We start from the raw sequence: 23,340 nt of genomic DNA on the forward strand, positions 1-23,340 counted from the left end.
GAACAAGAAGTTATCCTGGAACATAAAGTGAAACTTGCTCCAACATTAATGTTACAATACCAAACCTATTTCAAGTAATTTCCACGTGGCATTCATAAAATATCCAAATTTAAAAGCATAACTATCATTAGTCTAAGTCCAAAATAAGTATTTATTGAAACAAGATAAATTAAGGAGATCTAGGATTATTCATGTTGTAATAAATAAATAAATAAATAAATCTTCCATACAGCTAATATTCATAGTGACCATTCTATATACCTGTAGTATAGCCAACAGTTGAATCATTTTTCTTCTGTCCAAATGTATGTTTTTATTTATATGTTTTATGGTAGAATATAAAATGTATATTTATACTTAGATATGTAAACACATATACTGGAAATACAGAACTTGTGAGATGGCACAGTAATACACTATTGCACTAAATTATTTCAATGCATTACTTTGTAAATTATAAACTCTTACATATGCTATTCCGTAAATTTTAATGCAATATATCTGTTGAGTAAAGATGCTGGTCTTACACAAAACACTATTATCATTTCAATATCCATTAAAATGGATTTTGCAATTGCTTTTTCATTAGATAAACGTCTTAATGTTTACTGAAATACATATATCAAATATTGGCAAATTCTTTACATAAAAATTGTGCATTCAAATACAGTCATAGAACTTATAAAATTAATGCGACTCACATGTATCTAATGGAATAGGTTCCTAAGCAATTTATTTCAGGGATGGGACTAAACTGAAACCACTTTATATTAATTCAAGTATTCTAGAAAATAAAAAGGGAAAGAAAATATAAAGGAAAAAATGTAGCATTGGCTCTTAGTGGTACAAATAGTAGATTTATTGGAAATATGACAAAAACAGAATGTTATGGGGGTGGAAATTAAATGGAGTCAACAAGGTTACATATAAGTAACATCTTAACATTAAAAGAAATCTATTTTCCATTTTGACCCGGAAGCCTGTACAATTAATTACTAAAATCTATTTACACAGCAACTACATAAAATCAATCTCAACTGCTAGTTTTTGGCTTCCTTTTCCATTGGCTGAATTAATCCAATGTAATGGTTCAGTAGCCGCCATTTGTTGACACGGCATTCTTGTGTCATTCTAGACTGAAGCTGAACACTGATTGAGTTGGATTTTGGAAAACATGGCCTTCGCCTCTTCTCTTCGTACTCTGGGCATCCCAATGAGATTGCCAATCATGATCTTTATGAAGCTTAAGTAAGTTGGTATTGAAATGGTTACATTTTTATGTGGTTTACAAACAAGAGCAACCTTATAAAGCGACAAAATATAATATCAGTGAACACATGGTTTTAGCATTATTTGGGCCTCAAAAAAGAAACTAATGAAATATTGTTAGTATTTCACCTGAATATCAACTTTTAATGGCTGTCAACAATTAAACTATTCCACAAACAGAATTTAAATCTGTATCCCCAGTTTAGGTATCTTTATGTGATATGGATTTTCAAATGATACTTTATCAATATAAAGATATTTTAGTGGTTACTGCCCTCTGAAATTAGTGTGTATGTCTGCGTGCACAGCTTTGAGTAAGGTACTTTGTTTATTTCTGGAAACTACCCTTGGCAAGGCTTTTCAGTTGTTTGCCATATTCTCCTTCATAGAGCTATGAGAAGATTACTTGTCAAAGTCCACTTCTGTGCCTAATGCAGAACTAGAACTCCTGGTATCCTAGTCTCTAGCTTGATGCTTTACTACAACAACTGGCTATCCTACAATTAGTAGCAGAATCAATTGCAAGCTTATTGATAATTTTAAAAATATGTTCTTTCAAACTTACTTGAACTATTTAAAACATAAACAATCAATAACAAACCTTGTTTTCCTATGCACCCCAAACTTAAGATGTTTGTCTCAACCACATCTTGCAAAGCAACCAATTTCAGAATGTAATTCAATTCAGCTATAGTAATGATAAAGTAGAGGAGGACTGACTCTCTCTAACCCCTTTCTGCTGCTTTTAATTTTTTCATATTGATAGATTCTATGTCTTGACTATTTTTGTGAAATAACATACTAAAAGTTCATGCAGGAAACACCTAAACCAAAATTGATTGGTCTGTGAATATTGTTGAATTACTACTCTTATGAGTCCTGGTGAACATCACTGTAGGCCAAAACTAGCATAATTTGTAGTTCAGGGTCCACATGGTTTCCACTCCCAAATTACACTATAAAATATTACTTGTACTTAAAATTGCTACATATTACAACAATATTAAATGATATAATCATACAGTTGTATAGTTTTTTCCTATTTAAAATACTTCTGTCTTAAAAGTATCACTGTTGCCTTGATGCTCACTGATTGTTCCCTACTTGATATTCTTCAATATACCATGCATGGCATATGTCTGAAAAACTCAACTCTATTATTTATTTTGTCATTCTTAGATACTATTATTGGAGAGATTGTTGCTGAAAATTAAAAAAACCCAACCATCATTTTCTGGTGAAATTACAAGATTATATAACTGAGATATAGAGAGACAAAGGTAAAATAAAGATAGAGGTAGAAATGAAAGTATATAGATATATGAATATTACTATAATCCTTAAGGACTCAACTACCAAGTTGACTCCTGCTCACATATTTTAGTCCTAAATAAATGCCACTGCAATCAAGAAGGAACACAGCCAGGTTCACACATCTTTTTGGTATTTGGAACTGAATTCAAAAAGGACATCTCTGAAAAAGGTGAAATCTAAATCTGAATTATCCTAGTGTTCCCTTTCTGCTCAACTGAGTCTTTGATTACTTACTTAAATGGTTTCTCCCCTGTATGTGTCCGGATATGATTGTTGAGTGTAGTAGCACCAGCAAAGGCACGACCGCAATAGCCACACTTGAAAGGTCTGTCACTGGAGTGAGTGACTACGTGATTCCGAAGCTCTGAAGGTTGGGAGAAGGATTGGGAGCAGTGTCCACACTGATAGGGCCTGCAGAAAATAAGAAACACCCAATGTGATCACTACTTGTTTTGTTTTTAAACTGCAGCACATGGAAAATCATTTGGGTGGTGCCGCCAAGCTTTGATTGCTTATTTCAAAAGGGAATTTAATAGTGAACTTTCTTCAAATTTGAAATGTTCTCCTTCTCATCTTCCCTACTGATGTCCTCTACATGTGATAAATATCATATCCTATGAGCCCTAACAGGCATTGCTATGCTTGCTAAATATTGCAAAGTCCAATACATTTGGGGGACATCAAATTAGGGATGTGTTGTCTCTACAGTCTTTTTGTTTTAAATAGTAGGGAACCTCAGTTTCACATAAGGTCCGCATGAAAAAATATTTTCCCTCCATTCCTCACAACAAAATATCGAGTGTATTACCAGCTACAAACAATAGCATCTTTGATTCTTCTGAGAATGGTAATATAGTTGTTACATATACTCAAAGAATCCAACAAGATTGTGCCAATCATTTTTCTGTTTGAAATCTCTAAGGTAAGTCATGTTTAATAAATTAGGGACTTGGAGGATGGTCGGGGCCTGGAATTAATTATTTCGTTGGAAAGTTTGTACTGCTGAATATAATGACCCTTCTACACTAAGCATTATCAATGCCTATGGAATCTAAATGCAGGCTTTACGCATTAAGTGTAGAAGACTCTAATTCTAAGAATGTATTGGTGATCTTTCTGGATAGAGAAACATCTCAACAATATGAAGGTTAAAGCACGTGTAGGTTTGTTTTGTGTGTGATTATGCTAGTTGAAGGGCAGGGAGATATATGAAAGCATCATATTTACTTAAAATGCAATTAATATCCACAAAAGCAATGCAATTAAAATACAAATATTTTAATTATGTCTTCTGCAGACTGTAGTCTTAAAGGCAGAAATTCAGTTCAAGATAATAATTAATATTTATGGAGACCTCCATGAATTGAAACCAACATTCTTTATGTGTTCCTGTCATCTGTAATTATGTGACTATCAAAAATTTTGCTTGGCAGCAAGAGAAAAACATGACACCTTGGTTCTAGAAATCCCTTCCCCAGGAAGTTCAATGGGACCATTCTTTCAGAGTTTGCTATTAGAATGAAAGCAGTTTAGTGGTGCTAAGAAGTTTTCCCCAATCTAGGCTCTTTTAAAATCTCTTTGTTTTAAAAGAACGTCAGGTTCAGAAAGAAAAAATATATATCATGAAAATAGTTCCAATTATGACAAACACCCATACCAAATTTTAGACTCTTAGATTGAAGGTATTTTGTGCAAATGCAAAAGTGCGTTAATGAGAAAACACTGCTCTTTCCAGAATGGGATTGCAGCTGAAGCCGTAGTTGAAGGATGAGAATAGTCTAAAATGTACTGATATTTTCCTCAAAAGAAAATAAGCATCAAGCCAATCATCTAGTTAAAACAGTTCACTTTGTTGTACAACTGTCATGGATGAAATACTAACAATTAATAAAATGGATAGAAAAAATTACAGCTCTCTGTACTCAAATCTCTTAACTGATTCCCAAAATATTCAGGTTAAGAAAATCAAGAATGATATGACCATATAAGTCACTATTATTGGGAGTTCTAATCCTCTTTCTTTTCCTTCCTAGCATGATAGTTCGTCCAATACAGTTATGGGTTCCTTAATGACATAGCTCCATCAGTATGAGTGAAGTTTTAAGGTTATAAAATGGTTTATACTGACCTACTGCACCAAATTATCCCATATATCTGAGAGTTTGGTCTTTATCTGAGTGTGATGCACAGCTCTGGTTAACAATTGTAAAGAACTTAAAGCAAGGTGTTTAAAGAAAATTAAATACTTTGGACACAGTTGGGAGCCCATAATATACAATATATAAAATTGTGATGTGCCCTTCCTAGAGCAGATTTAGGATGTCCTAACTCAGAGTTATACTTTATCCTGGTGCTACAGTATAGAAAAGAATTTGTTCTGCAACAGCATTCAGGTAGTTCTTGATATCCTCACTATCAGCTCCTCACTATCATCTGCTGCCATCCCCAGTTTTCCACCATTATGCTAGAGTTAAATGCTAGAGTTCCTTGAAAACCCCACGACTTATTTCTTACCTATCTTAAATATCAGAACATGTCACTGAAATATGTATATATTCTATTTATATGGATAATACTGTAGAAATCTAGACCATATTAAACATCCAATATCATTCAGATCTTTCATGAGACAATATGAATTATAAGAAAGGTTATTGGAGAAGATGACACATGACAGCACCTTTCAAATATCTGAAGGACTATCATATAAAACTATTACCCTAGACCTGAAGTCAGATAGAAATAATTTAATTACAGGTTGGTTTTCCACTGAACGTTACTATTTTTTTTCAGTACTAAGAACTACACAGCAAAAGAATTAAACTTTTAGAAAGAGATAAGCTCTTTCCTGCTGCAGGTGATCAAGAGAAATTGGGCCTGATCTAGCAGTATGAGGTGTGGGATTGGTTTAGAAGGCCATTTAAGAGGGATTATAGAAATTCTGCACACCTCTTCAATGCAAACGATCTGTTTCTCCTCCAAGAAGGCTCAGATAGCTAAATTGCTATTTCAAAGCTAGAAATATTACTCTATAACTGCTGAAAAACATGGGCTGTGTCTTCCTGTACACATCTTGGAAGTCCTACTTCATAGTTACATTTTTAAATGTTGCTTTCCAAAATTAGACAAAAGAATTGGTTTTGCCTTTAACTAGACAACTCCAAATTGTAGCTTCTTTTTCCTGAAAATGCTTTATGTTGTCAATGGAAACTTCAAAGCTTTAAGCGTATTTACTCAATTGGCTGTTTTATTTATTTATATTTAGCTCTACCAACCTCTTTTATTTTTCAAAAAATAAGGATATATCTTTAGGTGCCTCAATAATTTTAATCCTTTGGAACAAGCAGCTTAAGTTACAAATCGTAAAACCTGTAATGTTAATGAATACTGATGTCTTGTCAGCGTTTTGTTCTGAAAATGTATATATTTCTGAAGAGCTAAAACAAAAGAGTAAAGGAAAGAGACAATGGTGACCAGGCATAGAGAACAATTCAATTAAGTATACAATAAAACGTTATCCCTCATTTGTCAGCTGGACTGCTTAATTGTGACTACTTGCATCACTGATCACCAATACTATTATTTTACAGTGCTTCAGAGCACTGATCACAGAATTTTTCTGCTTGATTAATGACCTAGCTTTGGTCAATAGTTCAATACAATATAATTTTAATTACATTATAAAATCTGTGATGAATATTCCACAGCAAGTTTCAAATGTAAAATTCTATAGCTGTAAGATACAGTTGAATTGAGATTATTTAGGGATTTAAATTTTCCTTACATTAATAACAATCAGATTTCCAAACATTATTTGATCATTTATTATGTAAATGCTTATAGAAAGAAGAAAAAGGATTATTTTCTTCTCTGCTGAACTACCATAACGAACTTTCAGTAAAACCTGTAATGCTATTAATAAAAGGATTTATGTATACATACATTAGATAGAGATAGACAGGCAGGCAGGCAGGCAGGCAGATGATAAAAAGACAAACAGACAGATTAATGCCAGTAAATGAAAAAGAATCATCATGCAGAAGCCAGTACTATATACTGGGAAAGATGATGCAGTCTCCTCCAAGCTCATACTGTATCTTTATTGTACTAAATTTTGGTATTAAATTTGGTTTATTATTGGATTATTTTCATGCCGATGAAAGATAGATGATCGATAGATAGATAGATAGATAGATAGATAGATAGATAGATAGACAGATGATAGATGATAGATAGATGATTGATAGATAGATGATATACATAGATACAAATACTGAACAGACAGATGATAGGGGGCGTGCATAAGCGCACCAACGTGCCTACCATCCCTGCCCTATTGTTTCTTTTATTTTATTTTTCTTATACGTATCCATGTATTCATAGCTATGTTTTTACTTATACCTATTATCTTGTAAGCAACTGACAAACCAAATAAATAAATAGATAGATAGATAAACATACAGACAGATACAGACAGACAGATTGATAGATAATATAGACAGACAGACAGATGATAGCTAGATGATTGATAGATATACATAGATACACATAGATAGACAGACAGACAGACAGAGACAGAGACAGAGAAGGGAGAGGATACAGATAGATACTGTATGATTTCTCAATTCCTTTTTCTAGTATCTATTTACAGGACATTATTGCCCTTTGAATGGAAGACTTGGTCCGAGGGCACTTTATTAGGATATACTATCTCTGAGATCTGGAAATCCTAACTTTTGCTTGTCACTGGGATAGAAGAAAGTTCATTAAAAATACATAATAGCTTTTAGTACACTCATTTATTTTGTTCTTCCTTTTATATAATTAATAAATGGAACCTTTATATGTGCTTTTTTCATTTCCCCCCTTGTCCTGACATTCAGTCTTCATGTAGAAAATTTTCAATGTATATAACATTTTTGGATGTTGAAGTTTTGGAGGTAGCTGCCTTTCATTCAAAGCTTAATGTACATTGATTTCAGACGTTCAAAAATCATATATTTTACATTGCATTAATACTTCATATTAAACTTGTTATATTCTAATGCTTACTCTTAGGAGCAATTTCAGTTTTTGTTCAAAGGAACTATTCATTTTTATAATAGAAAGTGCAGCTGATAAGTCAAACATATAAAAAATCTACTAAGGATTAAATATTTCACTATAGTGTATTCTTTTTTCTTGGAGCACTTACTAATAATAATGTGCTGTGATAAGATATTTTTAGAATTAGATTCTTTTAGTAAAAAGATAAACCAAGATGTGCTGTAATAATCATGAATTGATTTTCTGAGAATGAGTGGAATCATTAACATTTATTAGCCCCTGGTTATCTATTTTTTAACTGTAAAATAAACAAATAAGTCACTAAACAAAATCAATTAATCCCTTATTTCAAGGTGATTATTTTTTTTCTGCAAAATCAAATCATTCTTTGTTTATAAACAATAATCTCTCTGAAACAATTGCAACGGAATAGGATATGTACTAAACCCATAACGTTTAGAAAACCTGCAGACACTATACTTTCAAGGTTGTCATTTTTCATAAAAGAAATGCATAGTGATTGCTCGGTGATTTATTTAATAAATAGTAAGCAATTTCCTCTAATACAGGCTCTATTATGATGAAATCACCTCATGAAATGAAGGGGGGAAAGATTTTTTTTTCAAAGTCCCTTCCAGGTATTCTGCTCATATTTGTTAAATCTAAGCTTTTGTGTAAAATAAAAAAGATTACTGGCATAAGTAAATAATATTCAGCTGTATCATAGTGATATTAGATAGAAATACATCATATATTAAGAATATCAAACTATCAAAAAGTAACTTTTTAGAAGCAATTATGCAAGAAGAATTGAATATTAAATTTGATTTATTGTCAGTTCTTTGATTCTATAGTTAAGGTATGCTCAAAGGAACAAATCCTGGTAAGGTGTCCATCATTATTTTACATCCTCTTAAAAAATGTGATGGGAACAAGGAAGATAACCTATAGTGCTAAAGCTACTGTCATGGCTATTGCAGAATTGAGGTAGGGGATGGGTAACAATGTGTTTGGTGACAACATATGTAACTTGCAACTTTTTAGACATATCTTTCTAAATATAATGGGAAATATGAACAGGAGGATGCTGTTGTTCTCATGTGCTGCTTGTGAGAGGCAGGTAGATTTTTGGATAGCAATAGCAATACCAATAGCAATTAGACTTATATACCACTTCACAATGTTTACAGCCATCTCTAAGTGATTTACAGAGTCAGCCCCCAACAATTTGGGTCCTCATTTTATCCACTTTGGAAGGATGGACAGATGAGTCAACCTTGAGCCTGGTGAGAATTGAACTGCCAAATTGTAGGCAGTTGGCAGTTAGCAGAAGTAACCTGCAGTACGGCACTGTAACTACTGCGCCACTACCGCTCGTAGTTACTATCAAACAGAAATGATGGACAAGATTGCATTGTTGTTAAAATCAAACCAGATACTCCAAATGATATATCTCACGAAAATTCAACATACTTTCACACTAAAAACATAAGCCTACAAGACACTGTTGTTCAACCACTGCGCTATGGCACATCTGTGTGCTGTAAAAGATCCAGTTAGAGTCAGAACCAGCCTCTTTGACATCACCAAGGGCCAGCTCTTCCATTTCTCCTTCCAAATCCTAGAAACTTGTGGCATCATGACAGGACACACACCTCATCAGATGTGTGATGAAACATATTTGATCTGATGTGCTAATCAGTAGGTGACAGGAAGTGCTGCACATATAGATGGTCCTCGACTTAAGACCACAATTGAGCAAATAACTTTGGTTACTAAGTAAAATAATTTGTTAAGCAGATCTTGCCCCCATTTTGCGACCTCTCTTGCCACAATTGTTAAGCGGATCGCTGCAGTTCTTAAGTTAGTAACAGGTTGTTAAATGAACCTGGCTTCCACATTGATTTTGTTTGTCAGAAGATCGCAAAACAGGATCATGGTTGTGTCAGAATTTAGATCACATGACCAAGAGGATGCTGCAACGGCCAGAAATGTGAAAAATGGTAATGGGTCACTTTTTGCCAGTGCTGTTGTATCTTCAAACAATCACTAAATGAATTGTAAGTCGAGGGCTATCTGTATTAGCACATATCTGATGATGTAAGCTTGAACATAATGAATTTATTACTCCATCAATATATTATACATGTAATATTTAATTTATCCAATTAAAATCTGCTACAATTTTTTTTTCAAATTATATATGAAACTATCAGGGGGAATATCCATATATGTATATTAAAACATATATATTAATCATTTAAAATGCATGGTAGACTGTGCATGACATTAAAAAATAATGATGTGTATTGTAAGAACTGCTTTTTAATTAAAATGCATTATGAAAAAGTTATTTTTTAAAAAAATCACTTTGATTGAAGGCTTCTGCTTACCCCTTTCTGGAGCCCCCCAAATGGGATTGTTGGGAATTTCTGCAGCAGAAAAACAGAAGAGAAAAGGGATTTCTAATCCTGGTTCATGGAATAATGGGTAAGATTGTCTAGAACCAGGCAAAACAAGCAAACAAGTAAACCAAATCTTGGAAACCGTTTGGCCAATTACTTCTAGAGGTGCTTCTAAATTTTAGACTTTAAGTTGATTTCAGGAGAAGCATTAAATTAATTAGCAATTTAAAAATGCATTCTAGTGTAAGAGGAAACAGCATCTAGGGAGAGAAGGGGATGTAAAAAAATGAAGATGGCAGTCTGAATGGCTTTCTAAGTTCTACCCCATTTTTATACGAGACAGAACCTCTTTTGCTCCTTTTATAATTCTTCCTCTCCCATACCTGGTAAGAGACCATGTAACCAAAATGGCAGAAACTGTTTCCAGAAATCTAATTATACTATAAAATTCAACATTGCCTACATACAAAACTTGAACATACTTAATTTCTGCCCTGGGGATATTACTGTCTACCATACATTTTTAAAGGCTGAAGCTACTGCTTTTAAAATAATATAAAATAACATATATTATATCATATAATTAATCAATTATTAATATAAATAAACATTATACATTGTTCTCGTATTATTACTCTGAAAAAGTAATACCATTAATTTTTCATTTATAATATGTTTTCCGCAATTCAAACTATATTATAAAGAACGTAAGACCCCTTTACGGCATTATTATTAAAAGGGATTAGCTTCAGATTTCTGGAGAGTTAGGAAAGACTGTTTTAGTATCCTATAGAAGAGCTATTTGAAAGAGCACAAGATGTGTAATTATCTCCTCAGAGTGACTAGAAATAATCAGTCATAGTACCTCAGATGATTTCTTAATTTTTTTTCTAATAAAAATGGGTTTAAATTAAAATAGATACATATTGTCTAGAATGGGAATAGAAAATCCAAATGGATTTACAATATTGTAAATGAGACAGTTAAAAATTACTACTATACTAATGCTACGCTATACTGTACTACTGTTACTACTGAAAACAGACAAAAACACAATGCGTTTTGTGTATATATTTCTTCTCTTTTAGTAGATATAAAAGGTATCTGCAAAACAACTCCCTCCCCCTCAATGGTGGATTTCAAAAAGTTTTCCTACCAGTTCGGTGTGAGAGTGCACTTTGCGCACACGTGGCGTTTGCAACTCCCCTTCAGCTGCAAGCCCTGTGTGTAAAACAGCTGATGCGCGGCAATCTGCTGTGCCGCGCGAAGCAGCTGAGATGGAAAAGCATGAAATAAAGGTCAGTATTGAGCTGGGACAGGTGGGAGGGCCCAGCAGCTGATCGTTGGAGTGAACTAGTTCACTCACAGATAATCGTCGCAGCTACTGGTTCGGCCAAACCGGTAGAATGCCACCACTGCTCCCCCTTTTGAAACGCCAGTATTCTTTATGCAAAAAAAGGCATTTGCATTCTGCCACTATAATCATGCTACAGGCACTGAATGTCTCTATTCTTGTCACAAATCACTCACAGTTATTTTACTGCCAAATCTACTTGAGCAACCAGCCATAATATCCATAAACCAGTTCATGTTAGTGAATTACACAGGTGAAAAGTCACAAGGCATGACTTGGGAAGAACTGACTTTGGACCTACAAACCTACCTATGCTACTGTTGAGAAGTAGGGAAAGGTCTATCATACAGCTATAACCTTAATAGGAAAATCTTATTTACTTCATTTATTGCAAGATATTTTACACTGTGACCACAAATAATTTTCAGGCAAATCCATTCAGTAGTTCTTGATTAATCCAGACAAAAATATGCTTAGAGTGTACATATAAGAAATGAAATTCTTATCATATATTACATGATAGAGGAATAGTTGACCAAAGGCCATTGTTTCTTAAGAAAGGTTTAAGGATAGTCTCTATTTTTTGATACAGAATTGTGATAATCTTAATTTCCAAGTTGTTCTTATTCCCCTAGCTGCCTCTACTCTCAACAGACAAACTCTACTCTTGTAAAATAATTTTAATATTGCATTCAGTTTTTGGGTCCAGAAAGCAAACCCAGAAAGCTGCTTATAATGAGATTTTATCCAGCTCTGTCTTGTGTAGGGTTTAAAGAAGAGTTTCCCCTCCCAATCCCATGAATTGCTGCTAGAGTTGACCTACTGCTGAGCTGACCCTTCCCCCAAGCACTTGGGAGCGCATAAGATGAGGCGAAGCAAACCTTCACCTCCAAGAACACTGTGATAACCTTCTATTCTATTATCAGTGTGCATCTGTTGGCAGTGAAAAGTTTCAAGATCTGTATTCCAACCTAAATCTTCTTGGATGAACAATGACACTATAATGATATTGACTAAGAGTCACACTTTATATAATTGCTTTACTCAATTACAAAACCATTGACAAGAAGTGCAAGCACAATATTCTCACACATACAATTATGTTCTTTATTTGGTGAGGAAATTTTTTAGCTTGTTAATATTAATATCCAATAATTGGAAAACTGAAAAAGTACAAATACTCACTGATAGATGTACTGATTGAAAGATGTACTTTCTACTATCCAGCATGCTTTGGACTATTCATAACTTACAATTCCTAACCACTTTCTTATTGTAATATCTGAAAATGGGCCCAGAATATATAAGTTGTTTGAGTATTAAAAGTAAAAATAACTGGTGCAGATTTCCATTACTACTAAGAGGCAGAGGTAAATGAGTTTCCATGTTTTTTGTATCTCCTTAATACGTGTGGAATCTCCAGATAAATTCAAACATTGTTCTTTTATAAAATGTGATGAAATACCTCTCCCTTCATCTTACTTCAGATTATGCCCAATCTTATAGCCAAACAACCTAAATGGCTGCCATTTGAAGACTGTTTTGTGAGCTTCAGCATTTATATAAGGTTACAGTTAAGATTCAGTGGTAGGTTGGGTCATGCTTAGGAACATTATTATAATTTAGTATGATTAAGTGTGCAAATAAATTAATTGTAGAAGCTAATGGACATTTGAATTTGAAAAAATGGCATGCTACCTTACTTTTTTAATCCTCACAATTGTTATTGTAGATGTTTTAATTATGTTTTGTACATTTTAATGCAGTGAGGATAGTAACATGAATTTTACTTTAATCCAAAGCTCTGATTTCTTGCAGGCAAAGAATATTTGATGTACATTACAGTACATGCATAAATATTTTGAAAAATTAGCTAATTTATTTCAGTGGAGAAATTACCATTAAATACATATATCTCACCATACAATCTATTCACTTTATTGAAATGAACAAAAAAATTGAGAGACCTATGGATCCATTCAAACATATTTAGATTTCTGGTGGAAATTCCTTTGGAAATTTTCAAGCAATATTGAAAAGGCCTCCCTTCCCCCGGAAATGAACCTCTATTAATTCAACATATTTATTAATTTCTTCTAATGCAAAACCCGCCTAGAAGATTTATGGGGGGGGGGGGGAAACCTGAGGTTTTATAGTAGTAAATATGATTAGGTTCTAAATATGATTAATGCATTTTGATGAGATTCCTATGAAAAGATAAAAGATTTATACTCAGTAATGAAAACATTTTAAATGTTTACTAAAATGGCACATTGGCTTTCAAAACTTCTCTCTAATTTGCTAAGGCTCCTTTTCATCACTGAAGTAGCATAAGAACAATACTTGTGGATTGTTTCTCCAATGATCGTTCCAGGACATTCAATCATTTTTATTAAAGTACCTCTTCGTCACTAAAGGAACAACAAAATCCCAAACAATATTTTTATTGGGTTAATTTGATTTTTGCCTTTTGTGCTGCCAGCTATCATGATTGTCAAATAAACCAGATTTGATTCATAAATAATAGTTCCATTATCTCTACCGGGCCACCGGTCAGGATACCTGAAATTTTAATTCACTTGTTCAGCTAAATTTCATCCTCAGTTCATGGCCATAAAATTCTGTATTGACAAACTTTCAACCAACTTTGACTCTGAGGTATCTAGTCAACATTTTTCTTCGGTGTGGATATTAGTTTATTGAATAAATGGCATCTGTTTTCCTCCACATCACTAGTGGAGTAGGTATTTCCTTTTGACAGCTTTGCACAATTTATGGCTTTGCATGCTCTGAAGAAAAATAGTGCTAAGCAAAAAATTCCAATTCATTACCCCTTAGTACTTAATTAAGTTCATACACATTGCACACTATAGGTGAACCCTGAAATGGCTATGACAGCTGCTGAGCCACACGTTATATTATCTTTCAAAGACAAAATGACTTTTAATTATCTTGACCTGTTTTTTCCCATCTGGTATGTCCATATTTTTTCCTTCTATTTTGTCCCCTCCTCCACTTTCCAAGACATGTACCAAACTAAGATTATATTCTTAGCCATTTTCTCTTATCTGTATCTTTATTTTTACAAATAATAACACTAATCTACAGTCATTATTTGTATGTTTCATACAGCAGCAGATGAATTACCCTGCACAGGCTCCTCCTAATAACATTCTGTTGCTGAAAAGTGTGTCAGCCTGATAAAGCAAAAACAATGTTGTCTATATCAGCAGATACAGAAGTAAAGAGCGTCATGTTTTTACCTGTCAGGGTTCTGTGTACAAACATGCATTTGCAAGAGGATCCGCTGGGTGAAAGTCTTAAAGCATTGCCCACATTTCCAAAGATGCCAGTCACTAAACTCAGAATTTAATTGACTCGTTGATGTGGGACTCGCTAGGACTCGTTGGTTTTTTACATTGATCTGGTTAAATCCTGATTCGAGAGAACCTGATTTATCCAGAAGAGAGAAATTCCTGTTACATGGAGTCTGTGGAAAGACTATGGATCGTTGTGGAGGGGCAGAGGGCGGTTTGCTACTTTTGCTGAATGGCTGGAGGGTGTCTTGTCTTGACATGGCTTCCATAACAGTTGAAGGAACATTCACTGGAAGGGGAAAAAAGAAAATTCCTGACATTATAACACAGCCTTCAGAAATATGAAAAAAACATTACCATAAACACACATCATAATCTATTTATCTTTTATTGTATTTACAATAAAGCACTGAATTCTAATAGTAGAGATAAACAGATAAGCATTTCAATGAAATTGTTTCTGGTCTACACATACAGTCCTATATGTTGGTCAGGAAGTGGTAAAAAAGAATTCCAAAAGCAAATTTGAGATTTCATTTCTGGATGTTTCCTCATGCCACAAACATCATATTAAGTAGAAGAACAGCACTGCAAAAAAACTATTTTAGCCAGTGTGATTATTTTCTGTTTGTAGGGGCATTTTAAAAAGTGGAAAATCTTATTTACAACCCATAATACATTCCAACTGATTGTTTTCAGAATTTTATCACCATTTTCATAACAATGACAACAAAGTTAGTTTAGTTCACTGTAAGATTGTGAAATAGTCTCGTATATACCCATCTAACATTTACACATGATTTTTTCATTATTTCTCTTTTGCAAATTTTAAAACTCATGAAAAATTGATATAAAATTAGTATCAAATAAACAATTTACACAAACATACATGAAGAAAAACAATTTATTAGGCAGGCAATTCAATGCAGATGAACAGATGAATAAATCTGGATGTTTTGTATATTTTCTCCAAGCAAGCACTTTTTAAAGCAGGTAGGATGGTATAGTTCACATCTCTTCCCTAAATTATTCTTTGTTTTTAATTTGATTTGTATACTTTTTAATTGTATGCCACCCAGAGTCATTGTTTGCATGATGGAATTTATGTCTGAGTAGACAAGAATAAGAGCAATGTACAAAATTGTATAGAGAATGTGCCTAAATAAAATTCAATTTTTCAAGTGTAACAGATATCTAAAATAGCTATAGTTGTTTGCAATTAGTACATGTGTGTGTAATTGACATATTTCATAAACCATAAAATTAATTATTTATCCAGCAACCAGTAGTGTTAATGATTCCTCACACTTCATTTCATGAACTTCCTCATCTGGAACAGAGATGGCAATCCTATCCCCATTTAAATGCACTTGTGCTTTGCCATAATATCTATACGCTCGGAAAATCAAAATTTGAAACTATCATGGTCTAATTTTTTTAAAATCATGGTTGTATATTCATTTACAGAGTGTCATTGATATCTATCATACTTCCCAAAGGACAAGAGGATAAATCTGTTGACTTTCTAAGGAATTTATCATGTAAAATTTGACACATGGTAAAACAGAGGAAGAGAGGAGGGAAATGGATGCAGAATAAATAAAAACAATAAAAAAACAATAAAAGACACAGGCTGTGTTCTGCCTTAGGTTTCATGACAAATTGAGTTACATACAGAGCATGGGAACAAATACATTATATTAAATATATCACTGAGAAAGGTGGACATATTGCTGCATTAGTTTTTACTCTGTCTCCCCATTATATATATCTGTGGATGTTTGATCTAGCATCTGGGGCTGACAATGATGCAGTGGCTAAAACATATTACAACTGATGCAGAAATATATTTGGACCAGGTCCCTTCCTTTTAAATGCAAACCACTCCCATTCATATTAAACATAATATATTTCTTTATATGTAACAACTGGCAGCAAGATAAGTTTTCCCTTTACTTTTTTAACTTAAAAAGATACAAAGATATGCTTGGTGTTTATTAAACGAAGTATCTGTGCACACAGTGGGCATGTGGCATCATCCTCAAGACACACTAGCTTTTGTGATGGACCAAGTGATAAATTTCACTGCTGGTCTCATAGTTCACAATGATCTATAAGATTAATATTGCTCCATAATGCTCACTAAGTTGATGGGTTTTCCAGATCCTAACTAACATCTTAATGGAAAGAAAGAGTATAGCCTGCCTATTCATAAAACTCTTTTTGGCAATTATCACTGATTAGTGTTGCAGTACTTAAGTTAATAGTCTTCTTGCAAACCCTCAAGTTAATTGTCTTCAAATACAACAAATATTTATTATAATCATAAATAATAATACTATATCTTGTACTATCATACTACTAGTTTCCCTAGTTAGAACCTTCAAAACAGTTTTTCATGTCTAAGGTGGAAAATTCATGTTTGTTTGTTGACATGATTCAGTTCATAGGGTAGGGATCTACTTTAATCTTAATACAAAACATAGATACTATTTATATAAGATACTATTATTTGATAATGTGCCACTTACAGTTCTCATCCTGTGCAATGCACTGTAAAGGGATTCCAAAGAATGATGTGTAGCTATCATTATACCACACCAACAATTCAGTGCCTCTGGGAATATCCATGCAAGCTCGGTAGAATATATTTGATCTGGTCATAGACAAAAGAGAAAGAAAGAATGAATCAAAATTCCAGGATATTTTTATTACATATGAAATGGGGTAAATATTAAATATCCTCCTGATCACCTGAGTGAAAATTTTGCCTAGGAAAAGTAGTGCATTCTGGCAGTCCCAGATATCGCACATCTAGTTGACCTGATTCCACTGAAGCAGCAATCTCAGGACATACACATTAATATCTTAAGATGAAGATAAATACAGAAATGATGGGGGAAAGCTAATAGATGATTGGTGACAGCTATTATACTGTGATAAAGTGGCTACCATAAAGGGCATTTTGAAGTTCAATACCACATGTAGGTCTTAGTAAGTGGCTGCATGTTGCTAACCACCTGTTGTAAAACAAGTCAAGATTCTGATTTGGCTAATATTAGAAGGGGAGACCACTAGGATATCAAAGCATGTAGGCTAAACAGGAAAACAAAATCTGAAAAGGCAGCAATGGCAAAGCATTTTGGTTTGCTAACAAGGAAGCTGTAGGGAGGTGTCCATATAGTCACCAGAAATCAAACTCAAGAAGCTTCATCTTTTCTACTCTGCAGAGTCAAAGTGTTTTATGTATTTTTAAGCATTCAGTATTGTTTCAGGCAGTATACTTTTTTTAATTTATAGAAGTTGAGTTGTAAATAAAGAACTAAATTCTAGCTATGGTAATATCCCTCAAAAGCATAAAAACAAAGCAGAAAGTTATGTAAAATCTAAGATTATTTAAAGATGCCTGATAAAAGTGACCCAACATCTTTTAAAGATAATTTTAAAAAGATTTTTAAAATCCATACATTTCAAATATTTTTCCAGCTTGCAGTGTTTTGCTTACAAATATATTTTAAACATATCACGCCTAACTAGGATACTTGTACAGTTTTTGAATGTAATCCTAACCTCCCAAAAATGACTATGGAGCAAAATACCATCATGGAAACTCCCAGCTTGCCTGCTGATAGCTTGGCAGATAAAGAACTACCATCAGCTGGTGATAGTTAATGTGACATTTTAAAATGAGATATTCTGAGCATTAAAAGGCACCTATTTTGTTTCTTAGCATTCAGTGGCTTAAAACAGATATATAGATAAGAAATAAAGTACATATCTTCTTTGACTGAAAATCCAGAATAATCTTTTGCAGGTTTTTTAAAGTCACTATTATAATCAAAATTGAACAATAAATCCATAATTTCTCAGCAAAGTCATTTGTCTGTCATGTCAGAATGTTCCAAGTGCATTTTCATGAAACTAACAGAATCAGTAACATTAGTACACCGGGAGGCTGACTATTTTTGAACATTTTGAAAATTAGCTTTAATGGAATTAACTCAACGGAATTTCTTAACTCAACTTTTCTTTGTCTTCTTTGTAGCCTGAAGAAAGTTGAACTGTTTTAAACAATAGCAAGGAGATGCTGTATGTATTATAGGTTGAGGTTCTTCAGATTTATTTCAATTCTGCCTTGCTCCGTGTGTGTGCATACATACACACATACATACCAACTCAAAGGAAATCCATCTGCTTGCACCAAGGCATGCTACCGCTTCATTGTGCTTAGCACAGCCTGAGATCTGTACAAGTCAGACAGAGGGATGGCCACTAAACTAGAGCTGTACAAAGCAGGCCTGTCATGGTAAACCATTTCTCTATTCATTCATACTTCCCTTTATGTACCATTTTGTAATGTACCAGTAGTTAATAAAATATTTTCTTAGAAGGAAGCATGCAATCTGAAACAATAACAAGGGGAGGGAGCTACAGACAGTGGTAAAACTAACCCCAAAGTAGTCATTTAGGAGCCAAAAGAGAAATTATTATCTTGACACCGTAGTTTGTCACTTAAACCAGTTACAATAACATAAAACATCATTATATGTGATAGATCACAATTCAATAAATACAAGATGAACATTCCTTTCTACCTGGAATAGCACCCTGCAGAATGATATAGCCATAGAAGGAAGGAAGGGCCATTTATAACACCACCTCATGTGAAGCATAGATATAAATGGAGTTTTGAAAAAGTTGAATCTGAACTGTTTCCTGAAGTGAAGAATTGCTAAAAGCCTGAAGTCTGAGATAAAAGCTTGCAAGGATGGTAAGCCTTAAATTTAGTCCCTTTGTAAAAAAATGGCCATAGTGGTGCAATTTGTTTCTTGTGTAACACTGCCGACATAAGGAGAATCTTTAACCACATTTTTCATGGCAGTGAGATATGCACTTGTCAACATATTTTGTCACCGCAAAGTGGCTCTTGGCAACAGAATCATAAAGATCAATAAAAAAGTGCAGATTCTCAATATTTTACGAGCAGCTGCAAAAATTTCATTTATCTTGTTATTTTCCTCACCTACTGCCACCCTGTCTCAGGAGGGCACTGCTGGCTAAGCAGAATGCTTTTTCCCAACCTTCTATGAATATCTGACAAAAACTCAAGTCTTACTCTCTCTCCTGCCCTCACGCTCTCCCCCTCCCACTATTTTCACCCAAGCTGCACATTTTATTAATTCTTTCCACCATTACATAAAAATCAAATTGGGGCAGAGTTATAAATCACCCGCATCTCCTGACTTCAAAAAAAAAAATACAGTCTACTTTGTACTTCACCCTTGTAACTTTTCGTCTCTCTGTTTGGCTTCACCTAACATAAACACAGCAGCCCAGCAAATGAATGTGCTAAAACCCAATGACACACTTTGGTGCTGAAAGAACTGAACTGTTTTCGAGCAATGGGTGGTCTCTGAGGAGTAGGCCAAAAAAAGAGGGGGAAAAAGTGTAAGCATACACCATTCCTTACAAGCTCACAGAGCTTCCAAAACTTGCAGAAATCTCTGCATGTTGAAGTACATCAAAGGGATTTTTTCTCTTTCGGATAATATTTCCCTTGCTGACATGTATTTAGTATTGTGGTTGGATGACTCATAAAGATAGCTTCGTGGCGTCCCAACGCAGTTGAAGCAGAACACATGCCAACAAACATTATTGTCATCTTCAAAATAAAAACAAAACGTTCAGCTAAGGGTCAATCAATCAAGAGCTCTTTGAAGAAAATTCCATTTAGATATTACAAATCATAACAGAATGAATTTAAACCATCTGACTTTCAGTGAGGAGGACATCTCTGTACAATAAAAATTAGATGGATTTTCAGGGTCCAACATTTTGTTTTGTTTTTTATTTCTTTACACTTGGATGTAGTCCCTGGTGATAGATGCCAGGGTTTTTTTTAACTGTTTTTTAAAAGCAATGGAAAACAGATCAAGAGAGAAAACTCTGAGCAAGAATTACAGAATGAACAGGGAGTTATAAGATCTGTTTAATATTGACAGATGTTTAATGGTTTCCCATGGCTGGATTTTGATTGAGAATTTGTATTTTTGATTGCAAATATGCTCAGTTTAAGCCAGTTAATTTTGATGGAACAATGTTCTGATGAAATCAACTCTGCTGACTAGAAGGAGCCTTCTACACTCTTTCTTGGAAACAGCAAGCAGAAGTATGACATCATTCTTCTCTCTCTCTCTTTCTTTCTGTCTTTCTCTCTTTCCTCGAAGCATGTATCAGATGTGACACAGCGCTCTGCATAAGGACAACATATGTTCACAACTGTCTTAGTAGATCAGAAAATATTTCGATTACAAACACATCATCTACACTCTGTTGTTTAGGCAACTTGAGTGGCAGACATGGAGGGAGGAGTTGCATCACACTAGCACCATACCTGATGTGGCACATGGTGCATTGTCATGTCCCACAACCTCTCCATTGTGCTTCAACAGTTGTAAATAGTGTACTCTTTATGACAACAATGTATTAATTTCCACTTTAGTTTTGTTATGCATTAAATTATTTGTAATCTATCAAAGAGGGGGTCTGAATGCAGTGAACAAAAGGAAAGAACAAACCACATTAATAGAAGAACTGAGAACAGAGCTACAGTCCCCAAGAACTAAAACAATCCAGCTACAGAATACAATTATTTGATCTCACTTCCCTACAGAAGGAACTACTCATAGACAAGACCACATTTCTATCAACATGCAGGATGAATTCTTCATGAAGGGACCCATAACCTATTTTTACTAATAATATTATGCTGAAACCTTTCTTCTTACAGAAAATATTTAGTGGCCCAAACTGGCAAGTTGTTTTCCTTTAATTTCCTATTATTTACTTTCATGTTTAAGTTGTAAAAGATAAAAGTACAATGACCATTGCATTCATGAAAGTTTTCTGGATTCTGAAGTTACTTTTGTTCATCTTATTCTCTTATTCATCTGTGAAAATGATTTTCCTTATGTTAAAAGTATATGCACTTTTAACAAAGCAAAACAAAAAAGCTAATATACTAATTGCCAAATTGGCCATGCAGTATTTCCATAATGCCCAGTTATGCCAAATCATCATTTCTGAATTTAAAAGGGAAATCAATCAATCTTTATTGTGGTCACAGAACAGTTTGTCTAATTTTACATACAGCATAGCAGAATTTGTCCACATTCATAGAAACTACTTCATACTGATCTGATAACATTAGTTATACATAAAAAGACCAGTATTTCTCAGATATTTTATTAAGTAAATTGTTATAATTGAGTCCATGAGTCAAGATGCAGTTCAGCAGGACGTGAGCTACACTTTCAATGGCCCCTTGTACAGAGGGGGACAATGTCAGCTTATATGGTAGTTTTTTTGTACCAGCCCTCTAAAACTGCTGTGGGAAGTGCACTGCAGCATGCTGAGTTTAATGCCCTTTGGATTTTGGGACAGTTATTTGATATAAATATCTTGCTGCTTTAAAATGATTAGTTTAAAAGGAAATGTTGACTGAAAGTTCATATATCTATGTAGCATACGTATTAGGTTATTTTGTTTGCAAATATGAGTTCTACATCCAGATACAACTTCTCATGTTTGACCTTTATTTCTTAGATAATTATAGCTAACGGACAGGTGCTAGCACAGGTGTGTCTGCAAAGCTTTCTGGTTTTTCCACACAGGAACTGATATTTTTTAACATGAGTAAAGGCAACTAATTTCTAAACCTCTCAAATCTACATGCCATTTGAGCGATATGTAAAGAACATGTGCTGTACTATACAAAGCAATGTATAGTCTTTCTGTCCAAAAATGGATTAGACCCACATAACTGCACAGAAGAGATACATCCAGCAGTACTGTCTGATAAACAAAGCCACAAACTTGAATAAACATAGTGGGACTTTTCCCCTCTTCCATTCTCTTTATTTTGGTTTTGTTGGGTGCTCAGTGAAGCCACTGGGAAACTTCAAGGGATTGTTTATCCCATGACCCAAGTGTGGTGCCCCTTGAAGATAAGAAAACTCAGACATAAATGCATTGTAGACTTATATTTCTCATAATTAACACATTTTTCTAGCCGTTTTTCTACAATCATTTTGGAAAATGCAAGGTAAGTGTAATTAGCAGTTTGATCTCAACTGGCAGATGACCTTAAAAGGGAATTAATTTTCTGATCTATCGGTGGACCATACAGCTAAATTCAGAGCTGCTGTTGAGGGACAAAGAATAGGTTATGGGGAATAAGTGCAACTGAATCCAATCAATTCAATCAATATACATACAGGATGCATATTATAAATAAATGATACTTTGGTCTAATATAACATGGTTCATAGTCTGTCTTTAAGATTGGAGCCTTAGATCTGAACCTGGTTAGTTCAATTATTGGGATCAAATCATATTTTTGCATTGCCCTTGTTTTCTAAACAATTGCAAAAAAGCTATCAGGAATTTTTGCAGGATACAGCTTGATTGTAAGCACGAGTACTACAACACTGTTTAATACTTTCTGAAGTTCCTTATGCTGGCTGATATTATGCCCACCCAGTTCAGATAATGGATTTTTCTTATACTAACAGAAAATCATCATATGATTTTTAATGCAATTTTTGTTCACATTCATTTAAGAAAAGCACTTACC

The 23,340-nt window shown here is 33.9% G+C and overlaps 1 protein-coding gene across 1 annotated transcript in view; it reads right to left on the reverse strand.

The window, feature by feature from the left end:
- The window catches only part of PRDM6 (PR/SET domain 6), a 77,793-nt gene that overhangs the window by 3,391 nt on the left and 51,062 nt on the right, over window positions 1-23,340 (reverse strand). The window contains exons 4-6 of the mRNA XM_026714656.2: window positions 17,237-17,361; window positions 14,652-14,994; window positions 2,818-2,994 (exon numbers count right to left, since the gene is read on the reverse strand). Of these exons, the coding sequence (XP_026570441.1) occupies window positions 2,818-2,994; window positions 14,652-14,994; window positions 17,237-17,361 (645 nt within the window). The remainder of the gene's footprint in view (window positions 1-2,817; window positions 2,995-14,651; window positions 14,995-17,236; window positions 17,362-23,340) is intronic.

Source organism: Pseudonaja textilis, chromosome 2 (assembly GCF_049901715.1).
Source record: "Pseudonaja textilis isolate UNSWEBS1 chromosome 2, rPseTex1.2, whole genome shotgun sequence".
NCBI lineage: Eukaryota > Metazoa > Chordata > Lepidosauria > Squamata > Elapidae > Pseudonaja > Pseudonaja textilis.